The following is a 20,328-nucleotide window of genomic DNA, read 5'->3' as shown; positions in this document are numbered from 1 at the left end:
ACAGCGATGAGGACTGGCTGTCTTCTCTTCTGGTGCAATGCTGAGCCGGCTGTCAGTCAGTACCGAGGTGTGGTTACAGTTGCTGCTCACTGTACAATGACTAAAACTCCCCTGAATGCACCTCTTATAACAGGAAACCTCAGGCTACCAGGGGGAATAAAGAACATTTCCTGCCAGTAGTGGGGCTCTCAATGCAGCGGCCGCACAGTGTCAGAACTCTATTAACTCCATAACTTAAACGGAACCTGTCAGGTGCAGTGTGCACTAAGGGCCACGAGCAGTTCTGGGTGCATATTGCTAATCCCTGCCTAACCGTCCCTGCATACACTAGTATAGATAGAGATCTTTATAGAAAGTATTTCTAAAGATCTTTTATCTTATACTAATAAGCGTGGAGACTAGTCCCAAGGGCGTTATTCCCCCGAGTAGTCCGCCCTCTTAGCATGATGGCACACCCACAAGGGCGGGATAACATGCTATTCAATGCAGCGTTACCAGCAGTGATGCGCATACTTGTGTCCACAGAGAACGCTGAAACTGAATGCCGGGCACCACCACTTCCGGCCGCCACCCTGAGAGCCCCACTACCGTCAGGAAATGTTCTTTATTCCCCGTTAGCCTCAGGATTCCTGTTAGAGGTGCATTTAGGCAGTTTTAGTCATCACATAGTGAGTAGCATCTGTAACCACACCTCGGCACTGACTGACAGCCGGCTCAGCAGATCACTTTTATCTATTCTAGTGTATACAGGGACTGTTAGGCAGGGAACAGTAATATACACCCAGAACTGCTCGTGGTTCTGGGTACATATTGCACCTGACAGGTTCCCTTTAAGAGTTATCCCTTCACGACATTTGACATACACATGTCATTATCAGGAAGGTGTTCGCGCAAATTGAAATAAATGTACATCGTGGCAATGGTGATCAAATAATACTATACACGTTATTGATCCCAAGGGAAATTACAGCATCACAGCAGCAGAAAATAGACATGAAAAACTTAATTACAGCATAACAGTAGAATTTACAGAGGAAAGTCATACATTACTATTAATCATGACAGGTCATACACCATTGGTAAACCGATACAACAACATTTACTTTGAGGATTTCACACTTGGGTAATTGTTATATGTTCCCATAGTACCCGGCACAAACTATTTCCTGTATCTAAAGGCCGCTTTACACGCTGCGATATCGTGACAGATATCGCTAGCGTGAGTACCCGCCCCCCATCGGTTGTGCGACACGGGCAAATCGCTGCCCGTGCCGCACAACATCGCGTGGACCCGTCACACTACTTACCTGCCTACCGACGTCGCTGTGACCTGCGAACCGCCTCCTTTCTAAGGGGGCGGTTCAATCAGCATCACAGCGACGTCACAGCAGCGTCACTGAACCGCCGCCCAATAGAAGCGGAGGGACGTAACATCCCGCCCACCTCCTTCCTTCCTCATTGCCGGCGGCCGCAGGTAAGGTGAGGTTCCTCGTTCATGCGGTGACACACATAGCGATGTGTGCTGCCGCAGGACCGACGAACTACTTCGTACACCGATCAGCGATATTTGAGAATGGACCCAGATTCAAAATCGCTCATAGGTGTCACACGCAAAGACATCGCTAAAGCGACCGGATGTGCGTCACAAATTCCGTGACCCCAACGAGATCGCTCGGGCGATGTCGCAGCGTGTAAAGCCCGCTTTACTTTCTAAGGCTATGTTCACACAGGGCTTTTTTGGAAAGTTTTTTTTCCTGACCAAAACCTGATCTTGTGGCAGGAAATCTCCTTTTGAGTCATCTGCATTTTTGGTGCATTTTCCTTTCGGTTCTCAGTGGCATTTTTGCTGTAGATTTGGTGCGGATTTGCTGCTTTTTGTTTTTTCTCTACAAAATGGGTTGTATCAATGAAAAACCGCAGCAAATCTGCAGCAAAGAATTGACATGCTCATGCTTTAAAAACCTGAGCAAAAACTCAGGTATTTGACAAAACAGCCAGGAAAAAAAAACCTTGTGTGTGTTTTCAGAACTCTCATAGACTTTGCTGGGACTGTAAAAAGCCGCTTTTTATTAGCATGGATTTGCATAAAATCTGCAGCTGAAAAACGCAGCAAAAACTTACCAAAAAAGCCTTGTGTGAACATAACCTTACACCTTAGTAGGAGTAGATGATTACTGAAGATGCTCCGCTGTGTGTGCATTGCAATATATACCAGCAATTAGAGTAATAATAGCTGATGTCCCCTATAAGGTGAAGAAAAAATGGAGCAAAAAATATTTTTAAAAAAATCAGAAAATAAAGAACCAAGCTCGATTTAAATGGCCATGGTGGAAAAATTTCCCCACCGCCATCGGGTCATGTGATGACTCCAGTTGCTATGATGACGTATTTCCTGTTACAGCTGGCAGAGCAGCAGCCGTAACAGGAGAGCAGCATTTCAACTGATCAACACTAGCGATCAGGCTGCTGATCCTTAAGGGGGCTTACGCTACGATATCGTTAATGTTTGGTCGCCGGGGTCAAGTTGTTAGTGACGCGCATCCGGCGTCATTAACGATATTGCAGGGTGTAATACTTACCAGCGACCTTAGGCGACCTCAAAAATGGTGAAAATCGTTCACCATGGAGAGGTCGTCCCAAAGTCAAAAATCGGTAAGGGTTGTTTAGCGTTGTGGTTTATCGCTCATGCGGCAGCACACATCGCTATGTGTGACACCGCATGAGCGAGGACCATCTCCTTACCTGCCGCCGGCCGCAATGAGGAAGGAAGGAGGTGGGCGGGATGTTACGTCCTGCTCATCTCCGCCCCTCTGCTTTGATTGGCCGGCCGCTTAGTGACGTTGCGGTGACGTCGCTGTGATGCCGAACGTCCCTCCCCCTTGAAGGAGGGATTGTTCGGCAGTCACAGCGACGCCGCCGACCAGGTAAGTATGTGTGACGCTGCGTAGCGATAATGTTCGCTACGGCAGCGATCACAAACAATCGCATGCGCGACGGGGGCGGGTACTTACACGGTCGCTATCGCTAGAAATTGCTAGCGATATCGCCACCGTGTAAAGCCCCCTTATGTCTCCTACGGGAAGTATTAAGAAAAAGAGAATTTTATTTTTTTTTTTAAAACCTAAAAGTTCAAATCACTCCCCCATTCGCCCACTGAAAATTAAACTGTTAAAAAAATATTCACCTATTTGGTATTGCCGCGTTCAGAAATGCCCGATCTATCAAAATATGAAATCAAGTGGCGTAGTGACAGAAAAATTTCAAACGCCAAAATTACGTTTTTGTTTGACTGACACATCACTTTTACAATATAGTGAACACTGTGTATTGTGTATACAATACCCTAAAAACTCCGCACTATTTTTGCAATTTTTCTGCACTTGGAATTTTTTAGCCGTTCTCCAGTACACTATATGGTAACACTCATGGTGTCATGTAAAAGTACAACTCGTCCTGCAAAAAAGCTGCAATATTGACAGAAAAATAAAAAAGATTACAGCTCTCGGAAGAAAGGGCGTGAACAGCGGAAAATCGTCTGGGGGGGGGGGGGGGTTCTGATGTTCAATGTTATAAAATTCTGTGAAGCATCTAGGGGTTCAAGAAGCTCACGTCTAGCTATATTCCTTGTGAGGCACAGTTTTTAAAATGGGGTCACATCTGGGGGGTTGTATTATTTAGGCACATCAGGGGCTCGGCAAATGCAACATCGTCCAGTATCTCTTCCAGACAATTCTGCGCTACAAAATTCAAATGGCACCCCTTCCCTTCTGGGCATAGCATTTTATTTATCTTATCTTTTATGTTTATATATGATGGGTTCCCTTTAAGGCCATCAGTATGTACCGTATTTTTCGCTTTATAAGACGCACCTGATTATAAGACGCACCCCCAAATTTGGTGAAGGAATAGAGAATTTTTTAATTGGGTCCGTCTTATGCCAGTGTCCGTCTAACAAATCATATAGGGTATATGTCCCTCATAGTCCCCCATCCTAAAATTAGCCCCCTTAATCTGGATATGGCCACCTTATATTGAATATAGCCCCCTTGTGCTGGCACACGTCCCCCAGTGGTGCCACATGTCCCCTATGGCTGGCACACGGCCCCCACCCTGTGGCTGCACACACGGCCCCACCCTGTGGCTGCACACACGGCCCCACCCTGTGGCTGCACACACGGCCCCACCCTGTGGCTGCACACACGGCCCCACCCTGTGGCTGCACACACGGCCCCACCCTGTGGCTGCACACACGGCCCCACCCTGTGGCTGCACACACGGCCCCACCCTGTGGCTGCACACATGCTGCTGCTTTTAGTAAAATAAACTCTTTCCTTACCTTCTCCAGCACTGTCCTGTCTCGCGACTCCCTCCTCGGGGTTGAGCTCCGGCCTCCTGCCTCCACTTCCTGGTTCTTGCTGCCGATCATGTGATCGGCACGGCAGAGTGATATCATCTCTGTGTGCCTTATCACAGACAGCTGCAGCAGGAGACCGGGAGATCAGCGCTGGAGGTAAGTAAAGCTTTTTTATTTTACTATGGGCAACAGCACGGGGGCCATAGCTAACACAAGGGGGGCATGTGCGATGAAAGGAGGGCGCAGGCAGATAAAATATGCGCCGCTCCCCCAGCCCATCGCCGTAGTGCGCTTTCAGCACCACGGAGATGGACAGCGGCTGTTCATATTATATGAGCGGGAGCAGGAGATCAAACGCTGCCGCTCGCAGCTGTCACCTGCCCCCAGCACCGCCCAAGAGCTGCCACCACCTCCCCTGGACTCTGTAGTGTGTGCGTGTATATATACACACACATATATACATACACACATATTATATATTATATATTTTACACATACACCCCCCCCCCTGTATATTCGGATTATAAGACACACCCCCTACTTTCCCCCAAAATTTGGAGGAACAAAAGTGCGTCTTATAAAGCGAAAAATACGGTATTTGTGTGTGTATATTGTATACATATATACTGTATAATGAATTGTTGCAAAAAATGTCTCCATTTGTCCCATACATCTGAATAGTTTGCAGAAATCTCTGCAGAAGATATCCTTTCCTAAGACTCTGCGTGTGACTACGTAGTGAAGTTGTCCTGAGAGTTTGTGTGTTTGCGTCAAAGATTTAGATGATTATTTATCTTTCATTTTTTAACCTCTGGATGTAATTTCTACATAGTTCAGAAGGTAATTGTGTTAGTATTGATAAGATTTTTTTTTTTCTAGGCGTTAAAGGTGAAATGAGTGGAGTTGCTGACCTTGTTACACACTTTATAAGTGAAAGTGTTGGATGTAATAAACTTTTTATTGGTATTGAGCTGGCCTTTCATGTATTCTCCAGTAAAACCTTGCCGCCTTGATATGTGCACATGTTGGCTGACCCGAGATAAGTAAAGTAGTGGGCGCTAACCAAGGGCACCTCCAAAATGGGATTTGGGCATTTAGGTTATAGCGATTTCCCAAACATCAAAGCTAAAGCAGGAAACTCCAAATCCTCTTCAAACTGTTGGAGGTTCTCCTCCGTTTCTGGTCAGAAAACCCTACATAAAAGCTCCATGCACACATACCATACCATACTCGTACAGTTTTTCTATTCCTGAAACTTTTTTTCACCAGCTTTTGATTGGACAGTTCTTAGTTGGGAGAGTTTTTGGATCAGGATCTGCTTCTTTTTTTTTTTTTCAAACTCCCATGTGGACATGGCTATAAGGCCCCCCATACACATGAGACTAATATTTGTCAAACACGCCGATATCAACAGTTCAGCTGACCTAATGTGTATGAGAGCCCCAACGTGATTATGGGGGAAGTCAAGAATTCAACTCTTATGATTTTGAACCCTTGATCCTTTTCTCCCAAGAGATAAGTCGCCACCAGAAGAGTACGGTAGTGGCGGTCTCAATAGAGAACCGAGGCGTGCTCGGCCGAGTGACTGCCCCTGTGTATGCAAGAGTGGTCTGAGATGACTGAGGCGGGGGGATGCTTTAGACTGCCCAAAATAAAAGCCCAGTAGATTCTGTGTGTAAGATTCGTTACTACAGGCACTAATAAGGGGCACACGCTCATCCCAGTGATCAGAGTGCTAAGTTCACTCTGTATTCTGAGATCAGATTTTTCTTTTTATGGTGGCCTTAGTCACATTTTAAATGTTGTCACTATGTAGGATTTCTGTAACTTCTATAGATGTTGGTAAACCCATTGTCACTAACTGCCACCATAATGTGATAGATTACGGTTTTCCAAAATCAGGTCCTACAGCACTAGGCATGTGGTGGTGGCTGAGGGCGGGGTTGGGGACTTGGCAGTTTCCCTTTTAAACTCAACTCTAGTTCTAACAGTTATGTACTCACAGGAATACGCACTCAGCCTTCTGAGTGATCAGAGGGGGTTTCATCTATCAGACCCCCCCCCTGTGGATAGATGAGAACTTGTAATAACTAAAATGGCATCTAAGCATACATAAACTATGACAAGTGGACATCAGTGGGATCCTGGAACCTGAATTTAACGTGATGTGACCCCTCTGATTTAAGATTGCAGCAAACGCATATATATTGGCAGGCGACTTCTGTAGTAAAGGGAAACCTTTACTAATAAACAGGTTGTATATTTCTCATGTTCTTGTTTTTCTTTCAGAACAGCTCAGTCGGTTTGCTGGATTTGGCATAGGACTTGCAAGGTAAATATGTTTGGGACTTTTCATGGCTTCTAACAATTTTTATGTGTAGTAGTTTTAAAGGACTATTCCTGTCTATTCTCTTGACAAATGTTATTGAGGGCACACTGCTCCAGAATGGAAAATTTGTGTTTCATATTCCCCCTTGCCCAAAAGACTGCAGCTCGGAGGAGGTGCCCTGCTGCGCTTGTCATTATCTGTGGGAGTTTGAATGGATTAGGCTGCTTTCACATATCCAGTTTTTGCTGAGCGGCACAATACGGCGCTATGCAGAAAAAACGCAACCTTTTTTTTTTTTTTTGCCGCCGGTTGCGTTTTTTTCTGCATAGACTTGCATTAGCGCCGTATTGTGCCGCATGGCCTTGCGTTGCGTCCATTTTTTGCCGGATGCGGCATATTTAGCCCATGCGGCGGCTGGATGGAACGTTGCCTGGCACGTTTTTTATGCGGCGAAAAAAACGCGTCGCGCCGTATCCGGCGCAATGCGGCGCGATTTACAATGCAAGCCTATGGACGCCGGATGCGGTGTCCTGTGATGCGATTTTTTTTTTTTTTTTGAACTGCACATGCTCCGTATCAAGCCGCATCCGACAAACGGCTGGGCCGCATGGAAAAAAGTATGCAACGGATCAGTTTTTTTCGCCACATCCGTTGCATAGGTCTTTGAGCCAGATTGAGCCACACTGCAAAAACCGGATTTGTGTAAGCAGCCTTAGCAAGGCCCAACCGGTCATACTATTCAACCAAAAATCAGGGAAGATCTGGCGACTTAGAGGACCAAACACTAGGATTTTGCAATATTAACTAAAGGCGGTGCCAGACAGCTGCTGAATGCAGGCATACCTGTTTATAGAAAAATCTGATGTTTGGTTGGTGAAATATCTTTACTCAAAGTTGCAGAAATGCCCTACACTTTGATTGACGTGTGCAACATGGGCGGGCCTTTGTGGGTTGAATCCTTGGTGTTTATTCCTCTTCCGGCGTCCTCCTGGTTTACCCCTTTTTCTTTATTTGAATATCGCACCATACCACCATTGCTGTTGTTGGCGGCGCATGCGCCTTGCCACAGTAACTGTCTTCATTAAAATTCTGCCATGCCCACACATGCGTGTACCACACGATTTTATTGAAGACAGTGCGGGGAAGACTGAGGCATCAGTGCGTGCTCAGATTATTTATTTTTTTACATCTCTGCACGTGCCGATGCCTCTCATAGACGTCACCGCAGTGTCTTCAATAAAATGGTGCCAGAGATCGCAGTACACCTTTGCGCAGACCCCGGCGCCATTTTAATGAATACAGAATTACTGGGGCAATATGCATTCGCCACAAACAACAGTAATGGTGGCGCAGCGTGATATTCAAATAAAAAGGGGGGAGGAGGCCATAGAAGGAATAATTGCCAAGGACCCGACCCTCAAAGGGCCGTCCCCGATGCACACGTCAAAGTGCAGGGCATTTCTGAAACTTTGATTTACAGATATTTCATCAACCGAGCAGCCGACTTTTATATAACAGGTATGCCTGGATTCAGCATCTTAGTGCCAGTATGGCACTGCCTTTACTTCATATAGCAAAATTCTGGTGGTTTGTTCTTTAAGTGGCTTTATTCTGTGATCAATGGGGATTAGACAACAATCAAAACACCTATAACCTATCTTTTAGATAGTGATGATTTTTAGAGACTGGAATAACCCTAATCCATACAAAGGATATAAATACAGATAAATGTAAATATATTTGTACTACTTAAAGGAAACCTGTCATATCCGATAATGCGATCCACCTGCATATCTAGGGTTAATGTGCAGGTAAATAACATTGTAAAGGTGCCTGAAAGAAAATTAACTTTATTTCTCCTGGGAGCTCCCAGCTTTCAGTCATGCCGGCATGCAAGTGTAGCCACAGTCACCACTCAGTACACAGAGATTGGCCGCTTTAAGTACTCAGGCATGTTCCCAGACAGCCGGCTAAGTAGTGTATCAGTGTAGAGCCGGCTGCCTGTCAAACTACGTATACACAGTGGTGGGAGCAATGACTGAAGCTCTGACGGATTCCTGTATAACTGAAAGCCATGATGAAGAATAAGTTAATTTTTCTGGGTGCTGCACTTTCAGTACAACAGCTAGACACCCTCATAGCACTATTATCTTGGAGATTAAGCTTATATTAAGTGTTATTAGATGATAGGTTCCCTTTAACCCCAATCTTTAAATGGGATGTAACCTTTCCTGACATCGACTTTAGTACATACTTTTATTCCTTTTAATATTACAATTCTGGATCTTTTTATAACACTTTGGCCCCGATACAGGAAAGCTTTTACACCAATATTCTATCATAAAAAGCCTTGTAAAGTCACATAATGTGTGTGCATATGCACTAAAATGTTGCAACTTTTGGCGTTCTGCTCCATATATGCCCAGCTCTGACAAATCTTGCTGCAGCAGGGACTTGAATAGGATATGTGTCGAGGGGCACAAAGGTGTATACCACCGGTGCTGCTGATGGAGATAAGCACGAGGTGTGACCGACACTGATTCTGTTAGCAAAGATTAGAGGATGTTAGATTGTGTAGTGACACACCCATCACTTAGAAATGATCAGTTTATTCATAAATGTCTAGGTGAAGTAACAAAGGGACAGCAGAAGATAGAATTCTAAAAAATAAAGATCCACTAGAAACGTTATTTCATGAGGAATGCAAGTATTTCATAAAATAGATGTCATAGGAACTGACAGGCCTTTTGTAAAGGGTTTGTCCTAATATTCACCTACATTTCTTCATTAGATCACACAAAGAATAACAAATTTTAAACTGGAGTCATATCTGTTACAAACGGTAATTGTTATGGCATCCACTGCAGTGGTCACAATTGCTCATTATCTTGGTTAGACCACATTCTTTTAATAATAATAATAATAATAATAATAATTTTATTCATTTATATAGCGCTATTAATTCCATAGCACTTTACATACATTGGCAACACTGTCCCCATTGGGGCTCACAATCTAGAGTCCCTATCTGTATGTCTTTGGAGTGTGGGAGGAAACCGGAGTACCCGGAGGAAACCCACGCAAACACGGGGAGAACATACAAACTCCTTGCAGATAGTGTCCTTGGTGGGATTTGAACCCAGGACCCCAGCGCTGCAAGACTGCAGTGCTAACCACTGAGCCACCGTGCCGCCCCTTTTGCATGTGTTCCTGTTGGGCGGAAGTGGAGGGGGGGAGCTGCTGCGGTTGGGCGGAAGTAAAAGGTGGGCTGCCGCGGTTTGGCAGTTTAGCTGATAACAATGTCAATCAAAGAATAGCAGCAGGCCCTAGAGTGACACTGCAACACCAATATTGCATCTGCAAAAAGGATCTTTAAAATGAGAAAAAGTCTAGCGTATGAAATGTTTTTTTTTGTGCGATCTCATAGAGAAATGTAATATTAATGGGACAACCTTTTTATTTAAGCTGTTATCTTCTTTTGTCTTTAAGAATGAGTCTACTTAAGGCCGGGGCCACACTGGGTACTAATGCGAATCTCGCATGACACTCTGCTCATGCTGGCATCACAGCGGGAGCTGAGTGTCACTGCGACTGAGGTCCAATCATGCGATCGGTGCTCAGCTGCGGGGGGGCGGGCCGGCACTGCGGAGGGTAGGGCTGGAGCTGTGGAGGGGAGGGATTTCTCTCCCTCTCTCCTCCGTAGCCGGCTATTGCCATTCTCGCCCTGCACTTGTGGTACACTGGTGTAATGCAAGTGCAGTTAATTTTTTTTTTTTTTTTTTTCTTCCCCCTCTCGCCCCATAGACTTGAATGGGTGTGAAAGAAAACAAACGCATTAGTCGCAGCATGCCACGATTGTTTTCTCGGTCAGATTAGGGCTGAGAAAATAATCGCTCATGTGTGCTGACACAGGCTAATATTGGTCCAAGTGGAATGCAATGTTTTATCGCATTTCACTCGCTCCGATTTTCATGCCGTGTGTCTAAAGGTACTGTCACACATAACGAGATCGCTAGCGAGATCGCAGCTGAGTCACCGTTTTGGTGACGCAGTAGCGATCCCGTTAGCGATCTCGTTATGTGTGACACTTACCAGCGATCAGGCCCCTGCTGTGAGATCTCTAGTCGTTGCAGAATGGTCCAGGCCATTTTCTTCAAAGGCGATGTCCTGCTGGGCAGGACACATCGCTGTTTTTGACACTGTGTGACAGGGTCACAGTGACTGCTGAGATCGTTATACAGGTCGCTACTGCGATCTGTATTGTTCTGCATCGCTGGTAAGGTCTGACTGTGTGACATCTCACCTGCGACCTCCCAGCGACTTACCTGCGATCCCTATCAGGTCGCATCGTTTTCGGGATCGCAGGTAAGTCGTTATGTGTGAAGGTACCTTTAGGCCGAATTCTGAACATTTTTTGTGTTAATTCCTGATGGCTTGTTAGCTTATTAAATAATCCTATATTTTTCTTTGTTAAAGTCTCTTTACAGAAAATGTATTGGCTCACCCCTGTATTGTCCTGCGCCGGCAATGTCAGGTAACTTTTTTTTTTTTATTTCTCTTTTCATACACTTAGGCACATGGTTAGAGACACAGTGAATATAAAACGTCTGCACACCCCTATTACAATGCCAGGATTTTGTTGTTAAAATAATCATACCAAAAAGAATAAAATTTAAAAATTGAAAATCTTTTTCCACTTTTTAATTTCATTTGTAATTCATACAAAGCCATCGAGAAACAAGCTGAAAGCATTTTGAGGAGGGATCTTAAACTAAAATAATTTGATTGCCAGGTCTCATTCAGACAGGTGTTTTTTGTTTTTTTCATATACAAGAAAAACAGATTAATTTTATGACAAGCAACAGGCGGAAGCGGCATGAGACCCCCTAACCCAGTGATTGGCTGCAGCCATGTCAACAAACTGGGCAAGGCTTGAGCAGCAGGAGGTGAGTATTGGCAAGTCTCATTTGCACAGACCCAGCCTTTGGCTCTCAGGAATTCCAGCAACATAGCTGTAATCTTGGCTGTTATTCACTGTAGACGCCGTGCAGGTTACTACAGGAACCCAGATCAAATCTGCTTATTACTCATTCTTTAAAATAAAGTATGAAAGAATCTAAAAACTCTGAATTTTGGCTGCTTCTCGTTGTCATATCAGCAGGAGATCATACTTGGCAAGGTACAGTAGTCAGTACTAGTGATATCTTTGGCACTGTTGGCAATCTATTCAAGGTTACTTATAACGTTAATGTCTATACTGGTCTCTCTCTGTCGATGATTCAACCATCATGAAGTGAAGGTAGAAATTAACAAGGAAAATTGCAGTGGGTTTGATCCAAGATCAGACACAGCCTTGGGGAATGCCTGAAGCTACTTGTGAAAGGGCAGAATAGAAACTGTTGTCTTCCTCCTCAAACCTGTAATTGCGTAGACCTTGTGAAAGAAGGCTGAAAACTGTGAGCCACAATATGCTGCTGTTTCCTCTGCCTGGTACTATAAACCAAAAATAAGAAAATAGTGTGCACACACTTAGAATTAGAAGAATGGGGGAGGTGCTAGTGTAAGAGGATCAAAAATCCCTGAAAAATCATATATAAATATAACACTGCACTCTCAATGGGCAAGAATGAATAAAGATATAACTCTTTTTCTCAATGCTAATAGATTTTTAATACAGAAGGCAAGATAGCAACAATTGAAAGACATGTGACACTTGCGACAATAACGTTTCGGTCCTCCAGGACCTTGATTACATTAATCGCTGGGAAAAATGAAAAACACAGAGATCAGTATACACATCAATTTGTACAAACACTACATAGAAAATACATTTTGTGATTTATATACATATTTACATGGTAAGTCCTTTGCATAAGGGGATATAGATAATCACCATATTTACAGTAAAAGGCACAAGATTATCAACAGCACGGAAGAAATTGAAAATTATAAGAGAGAAGAGTGGGGAGAGTGGGAGGAGTAGAGTAGGAAGAGAATGGTAGTCTCACCTAAATTACTATGAAGAAAAGTGTTTTTTTTGGGGTTTCTTTAATGATTGACATTAGCCTCCTTACTCATAGGCATATGTATAAAGACGTTCGTCCTAATGTAAGAAGTCATAGTTTAGTTAACATGAAATGTTAAAGTTAATATATGGTTATGTTTTTGCCTCTATTAAGACCAAGCAATATGGAACTATGGAAATGAGGTCAGTCTGGTGGAGACAAGGTCACCGCATTGACTAAAGCCATATTAATATAGTTCTACATAAGGGGGTGATTCCTTATCAAGGAAAAAGTGAAGATCTCTCTTTTTTCTCCATAGTAATTTAGGTGAGACTACCATTCTCTTCCTACTCTACTCCTCCCACTCTCCCTACTCTTCTCTCTTATAATTTTCAATTTCTTCCGTGCTGTTGATAACCTTGTGCCTTTTACTGTAAATATTGTGATTATCTATATCCCCTTATGCGAAGGACTTGCCATGTAAATATGTATATAATGACAAAATGTATTTTCTATGTAGTGTTTGTACAAATTGATGTGTATACTGATCTCTGTGTTTTTCATTTTTCCCAGCGATTAATGTGATCAAGGTCCTGGAAGACCGAAACGTTATTGTCGCAAGTGTCACATGTCTTTCAATTGTTGCTATCTTGCCTTCTGTATTAAAAATCTATTAGCATTGAGAAAGAGTTATATCTTTATTCATTCTTGCCCATTGAGAGTCCAGTGTTATATTTATATATGGCACTATAAACCAACAGTCACAGGGAACATCCTACAGACCGGTTACATCTTTTACCATATACAATGGCATGTAAAAGTTTGGGCAGCCCTTTTTAAAATTACTTTTATTGTGAACAGTTAAGCAAGTTGAAGATGAAATGATCTCTAAAGGGCATAAAGTTAAAGATGATACATTTTGTTTTGTATTTAAGGCAAGAAAAAAAAATTCACATTTTAAACTTTAAAATTAACAAAAATAAGAAAAGTAGGCCGATGCAAAAGTTTGAGTACCCTGCATGCTTGATACCTAGTAGCACCCCCCTTGGCAAGTATCACAGCTTCCAACGCTTTTTGTAGCCAGCCAAGAGTCTTTCAATTATTGTTTGAGGGCTTTTCATCCATTCTTCTTTGGAAAAGTCTTCCAGTTCTGTAAGATTCATTGGTCGTCTTGCATGCACTGCTCTTTTGAAGTAGCCACAGAATTTCAGTGATATTCAGATCAGGGGACTGTGAGGGCCATTGTATAACCTTCAGCTTGCACCTTTTGAGGGGTCTATTGTGGATTTTGACATGTGTTTAGGATCATTACCCATTTATAGAAGTCGTCCTCTTTTTCAATTTCAGCTTTTTTACAGATGGTATTATGTTTGCATCAAGAATTGGTTGAAATTTCAGTGAAACCATACTTCACTCTACTCGTGAAATGTTCCCCATGCTGTTGGCTGCAACACAACCCTAAAGCATGATTGATCCACCCTATGCTTTTGCATGCCACTGTAGAAGCCTTCGTCAATAGCGCCTGGGGCATTAGGTAGAAGGAAGTGGCTCCCTTTTGTCTCCCCATCTATGCTTTGCAATATGATTGTGGGTTGATGATGGGTTGCAATGCCCGTCAGAGATTTAGTAAACGCCATGGCTACATGCCTACTAAGCAGAGCTAGGAGTGTTTCACAGTCTGTATATAGACCGTGATGCCCAGGATGACCATGGGTCTCCTAATGCAAACTTACAGCCTCATATGTGCCTGACCTACAGTCAGTCCATGCATTGTAGTCCGTATCTGGACCATAATGAGAAAAAACAAGAGAAAAGATAGTGTGCAATAATCTGGGATCACCGGTATATCAAAAAGCACAAATTTTGACTTGTACTATTGGAGTTTGGATCAGGGGTCATGTCTTTATTATATGTAACCCCTGGATATTTCTTACACTGGTTGGAGTGGGTTTGGGGTTTTTTGGAGTTTGTTTTTAGTTGTGTGCCTTAGTGTTTTTTTGCTTTCTTTAATCATGGATTTACAATAAAAATGTGTGCTTTTTGATATTATACAAGTGATCTCAGATTATTGCATACCACCTTTCCTCTTGTTTTTTTTTTCTCACTTTGCTTCTTGGCATGTTACCTGGAGGGATTCTGGTCATTTCCCTGTGGTGTCCTCATTCCCCTTTCTTAGTATCCAGACCATGAAATATGCCTTTGTGAACCCAGTCTTTGGCCTCATATAGGACTGTTTTTCACTTACATGTTTTACCCATGGTTTTTATGGATAGAACAGGTACACATCATTGTCTCTGGGGGTGTGGGGGTTTTTTGCGGACCATATGTCCATAAATGAATCACAGACCTGCCCCATTTTATTCCTCCAGTGCTACAGATAATTCTTCCGTACAAGTCTATCTATGGGTCTGTGAAAATCATGAGAAATTCTTGTTTTTCTTAATATGTAAATGAATTGTTAAGATCTATGGGCCGTCCAGAGATCTCCCTGAGACTCTGCCTCCAGAGCCAATTCTAAATGGAAGGGGGCATTACCAGTTTGAGACACGAAAATCAGGAGAGCAGATTGTTTGTCGTTACTTGTCTCACACTGGTAAAGCCCCATTTAATTTATAATGAGCTCTGGAGGCAGATTCTCAGGGATATCTGTTTGGACAATAAATCTGAATATCTCATTTACATATTACAAAATACAAGTATTTCTCTGGAAGAAGACAACATATTGCAGATATCAAGGGCTCATTTTTTTCAGCTTCCTAGATGACTTTTTAGGTTTGATACTATTGAGAAATTCCCTTTAAAAACCAGGTAACCCCTTTAAATTTTATATATAAAGTCCAGCTTACCACATTAACCGTCCCTCTTCGCCATGGAGCACAGGATTCGGCTTCAGTCATAGCCAGCATGATCCAATGAAGAAAAATAAGAATCCAGCTCTTTAAATATGCAAAATCTTCTTTTATTAAATTACAATAGTGAACGCAGAACTGACCCGAGTGATGCATTTCAAGTGCGTTTAGCACCCTTAGTAATTGTGCATCATGAGTAAGGATACTTAACGCACTTGAAACGCGTTGATCAGGTCACTCATGCGTTCACTGTGATGCACTGTATTGGATCTTAATAAGAGAAGATTTTGCATGTTTAGTAGCCGGATTCCTATTTTTCTTTAAGGAACCCCTTTAAATAGTAAAAAATGTTTTGTTCTTATATTTACTGTCATATCTTCGCAACCTGAGTGTTCTCCAGAACTTATGACGTTACTTGCTGTTGCTACATGTAGAAATATTTTTATGAAGCTGGGCTATGAAGTGACTCTATCCTAGTATCCAGCGTCTCTACGATATTCATTATCGTCTGAATCTAATCTGAATGTACAAGGAAAAAAATGTGCTGGGCTTGACTGTCAATCAATTACAAACAAACATCATTAATTCCGGATGTACTTGGCAGTGGGCAATATATACTTGAGAATTTGCACAATTTCAACAATTTTTCCATTCCATTGTATGGCGTGGTAGAGCATTCCTTGCTCTGTATTTACAGCTGGACATTATAGACACCGCTCCTCTGTTTAAGGATATTTTTTTTTACTCGATACAAGGGGTTCATGCCTAGACTGGTCTATCCTTATCAATGTGTCAATTGAAGCTGGGATTTACAATGCCTGTCTCCTACGCATTGTGCCAGTTATATTCCATACTGTCTGATCTAATATCGCTTCAAAAGGGAGAATTGACCCCTCTTTCATTTAATTTTTTTTCTTTGTTAGCTAGTTTTCTGAAAAAGATCAACAGGGAAAATGTAGTCATGGGACACATGATAAATACACAATAAGGACAAACACATTGTAGGGCTAATATACTTTTGCGTATTTTGGCAATCAACTCTACAGGGCAACAGCCTGAGAGTATGAGAGTAATGATTACTGGTGGAACTTTATCGTTTTTCATATTACAATTATTCACTATATTTAAAGAGGACCCGTCACCAGTCTACAGTGCACCTTCAGCTGATACATGCTGCTCAATACGTGGGCATCAAGACCGTACTGTAAACTAAGCCCTGCCCTCCATGCCCGCTGTACCAGAGCTAAAAGTTAGCACTAAATAAAAGGCTGATATCTCTGCAACTGTATGACGGCTTTTTAAAAAAAAACAACTGACTGCTCAGGGGAACAGGCAGCGGGGGAAAATAAGAGCATAGACTGGCTATATTTGACCTGTTAACAGGTCCTATTGAAATCTTTAAAGGGAACCTGTCAGGTGCAATATACACCCAGGACCACAAGCCGTTCTGGGTGCATATTTCTAATCCTTGCCTACCTGTCCCAGCATCTAGTACCATAGATAAACAGATCTTTAGAAAAAGGATTCCTAACGATCCTTTCATATGCTAATGAGCACAGTTCCAGTCCAATGGGTGTCACTGTCTTCGGTCCTCATAGGTAAGGATGGTTGACCTCGGGGAGATCAACATCCAACACCACGGAGACACCATCACGTGTTTCTCAACGCAGTGACACTAGAACAAGGCCCCTTGTGAAAATATGCAAAACAAGAATGCCGCAGAGACACCATTACATGTTTCTCAACGCTGGCAAGAAACTAGCCAGGTCTTTCACCGGGAAAGAACAACCATGGGAAGGGCAGTCTCCAGTCAAGGAAACCGCCTATACCAAAACATTACTGTTTTCGGTCCGACGCTTCCTCCTTCTTATGGTATCATTGTCCTTCTGCCCAGCCCCGTGTGCATGATGCGTCCTGCGTCATTCAGAGAGGCCTCCATTGCGCTCCTTGGCATGCGCACTTTGATCTGACTGGCAGAGGGCAGATCAAAGTACTGTAGTGCGCATGCGCAGACGTTCATTGACCTTTTCTTGCACCTGCGCATTACACTACTTTGCTCTGTCCTCAGCAGGCAAATGAAAGTGCACATGTGCAGAACCGCAATGAAGGCCTCTCTGTGAATGATGCAGGACGTGTCATGCACATGGGACTGGGCAGAAGGATGACGATCCCACAATATGGTGGAGGCGCCGCACGAAAAGCAGTGACTCCCATCGGACCGGACCGCCCCCGAGGTGAGTATTTTAAAGTGTTTTTTACGTTCTGCAGATCGCCCTGGGCTCTTATATATTGCAGTCTGGAATGCTGTATATAAGAGCTCACTGGTGGTGGCTGCAGCTCATAAGGAAAAAAACCTGGTGACAGGTTCCATTTAAGGCTGCTGTCACACTACGTTTTTTTAACATGCGTCATGAACGTTTTTTTGCTGTAAAAGTGGATCCTGTTTTTACAAAGAAAAACGCATGCAAACACGTGTTATTTTGTAGGATCCTGACACTTGAAGTTTATGGGCGGGCATTTAAGTCATGTGATCGGGAGTGAGGGGAACTGAACATGATAGACTGGGAGCCGGCATCTGACAGCTGCAGACGCTGGTAACCAAGGTAAACATCGGGTAACTAAACGAAGTGCTTTTCTTGGATACCCGATATTTACCTTTTGTTACGAGCGTCCGTAGCTGCTAGGAGCCGGGCTGCCTGTTCCCTGCACAGGTAACCAAGGTAAACATCGGGTAACTAAGCGAAGCGCTTTGCTTGGTTACCCAATATTTACCTTGGTTACGAGCGAGAGAGAGGGAGGGGGAGAGAGAGACTGATCACGCCAGGCTTGTTTCTGGGCATGCTCAGTAGAGCAAGCAGAATCCTGTCTATCAGCATGCCAGCGTTCACATGCGTTTGTGTGCAGTATAGTCAGGATCCAGTGAAAAACAGTATTTGGACGCCGCTCAAAAACGCTACAAGTAGCGTTTTTGAAAAAAGTTAAAAAGTTAAAAAACTGCAAATCACTGGATCCTGACTAAACCGCACGCAAACGCAGGTGAACACATGTTGACGCGAGTCCATTGCAAATGCATTGAAAGTAAAACGCATTTGCACTGGATCCGTCTTTGCGTTAAAAAAACGTTCATGACGGATGTTAAAAAAACGTAGTGTGAAACCAGCCTAAGTGAAAAAGAAAACTAAAACTATAAGGATGCAGTTTCTCTACTTCTGGTATGAGACTGGCTTGATAACCCAATGTCGAGATCAGAGCCTTCTTTCTCAGGATTGGTTTATGTCATGGGGAATACTCCTTAAAAATGTTTGCATAATTTGATTTTATAACAATGTATGATGACTTTACTATACAGTTTTGTCTCTTTTCAGGTTAACTACCATGCAAGGAATTACCACTTGTCTCCATTTAGCATTGTGAATATTATGTATAGCTTTACCAAGACACAGGTATGTGTGCAGCTTCTATGAATTATATTCTTATTTTTTCATACTTCAGTTTGATATTCTTCCAGAAACTTGCTTTGTAGCATGTGAAATTGACCAATTTTGTGATTAGCTTACATTACTTCTGTCATACTTATCATATGCCAAGACTGTGCTGAGCTGTATTCCTAATTTTTCTTGTAACCTGGAGCAGAGCACAAATCCTGTAATGCAGTCATGGGGCCCGATTCATCTAAGCTTCTTACACCAGGATTCTGAATTAAAAAGATTTGAAGTCGCAAAAGTGACGCAACGGGAGGATGGAACAGGGGCGTTGCAAATTCATGATGAGCAGTGGTTTTCCTTACCACAATTCTTACTCCAGTCACTGACTGTAGTGAAATTTGTGGCAAGACGCACACTTAGGCCCAACGCTCCTGATGCATTAAGATCTGTCTGGTTCCGGCACAGCCCCTTTATGATTTGGGGCCATGCAGTTTTGCCTTTACATTGTGAACCATTCTTCTAACATTTACACTTCAGTCTCGCATTATAGTGGCCACATAACAACCATTCATAGCTGCGCTTTTACTTTTACAGAGTGGAGTCAGAAATTAAATCTGATTTCTAATTGGTTGCTACAAAGATCATCTTACAAGAAGCTTCATTGTTTTTTGCTAAATGTGGCCTAGATTACTTCATATACTTAACAGGTTGAAGCTCAAAAAGGGCACGGAGCAAAGACACTGTTGCAACTATAGCAAATATTTTTAGCCGCTATATGTGCAATTTTCTACTTTTCAGTTGGTCTCCTGCTCTTTAAAGCAGTTGTCCGGTCTAAATCAATAAGTCTGCAGTCAATCTGTGTGACACTCTGTGACTGCAGACTTATAACTCCTAATATTACTCTCACTGTGTCCTGTGAGGATTCTCCGCTGTCAGAGCCGAGAACGGCTGTGAGTAGCAATACACAGACTCCTGGACAGAATCTGACTGGAGAGGCGCAGCCTCCCTCAGTACAAGTGTATAGAGCAACTACAGACTTATCGATTTAGAAGCTTCTAATGAGCATGTGCGAAGGTGATCAGGTAGGAGCAGTGCAGCACTGACAGATATAGTCCACTGCAGTGATCAAGCATTGCAGTGGATTATATAAATGCAGGAAAAAATGCAGAAAGAATTGACATGCTGCTTCTTTTTTCTGCAAAAAAATCTGCAAGGAAAAAAAAGAAGCAGCATGTGCACAGCAAGTCAGGATTGTCATAGACCTTGCTGGCATGTGGTTTTCCTTGCAGTATTTGATTAAAAACTGCAAGGAAAAATGCATGAAAAAGCATCAAAAATGCAACGTGTGCACAGAGCCTAATAGAGC

General features: G+C 43.0%; 1 protein-coding gene across 2 annotated transcripts in view; it reads left to right on the top strand.

Annotated features, from left to right (window-relative positions):
- SLC25A46 (solute carrier family 25 member 46) overlaps positions 1–20,328 on the top strand; it is a 52,834-nt gene that overhangs the window by 8,793 nt on the left and 23,713 nt on the right. The window contains exons 2-4 of one of the 2 annotated variants that reach the window (XM_075325019.1): positions 6,644–6,686; positions 11,160–11,217; positions 18,903–18,980. In XM_075325019.1, the coding sequence (XP_075181134.1) occupies positions 6,644–6,686; positions 11,160–11,217; positions 18,903–18,980 (179 nt within the window). The remainder of the gene's footprint in view (positions 1–6,643; positions 6,687–11,159; positions 11,218–18,902; positions 18,981–20,328) is intronic. The other variant, XM_075325020.1, reaches the window with a different exon arrangement.

The sequence above is a fragment of the Anomaloglossus baeobatrachus genome, chromosome 1 (genome assembly GCF_048569485.1).
Source record: "Anomaloglossus baeobatrachus isolate aAnoBae1 chromosome 1, aAnoBae1.hap1, whole genome shotgun sequence".
Classification (NCBI taxonomy): Eukaryota; Metazoa; Chordata; class Amphibia; order Anura; family Aromobatidae; genus Anomaloglossus; species Anomaloglossus baeobatrachus.
This window is presented reverse-complemented; position numbering and strand designations above follow the sequence as displayed.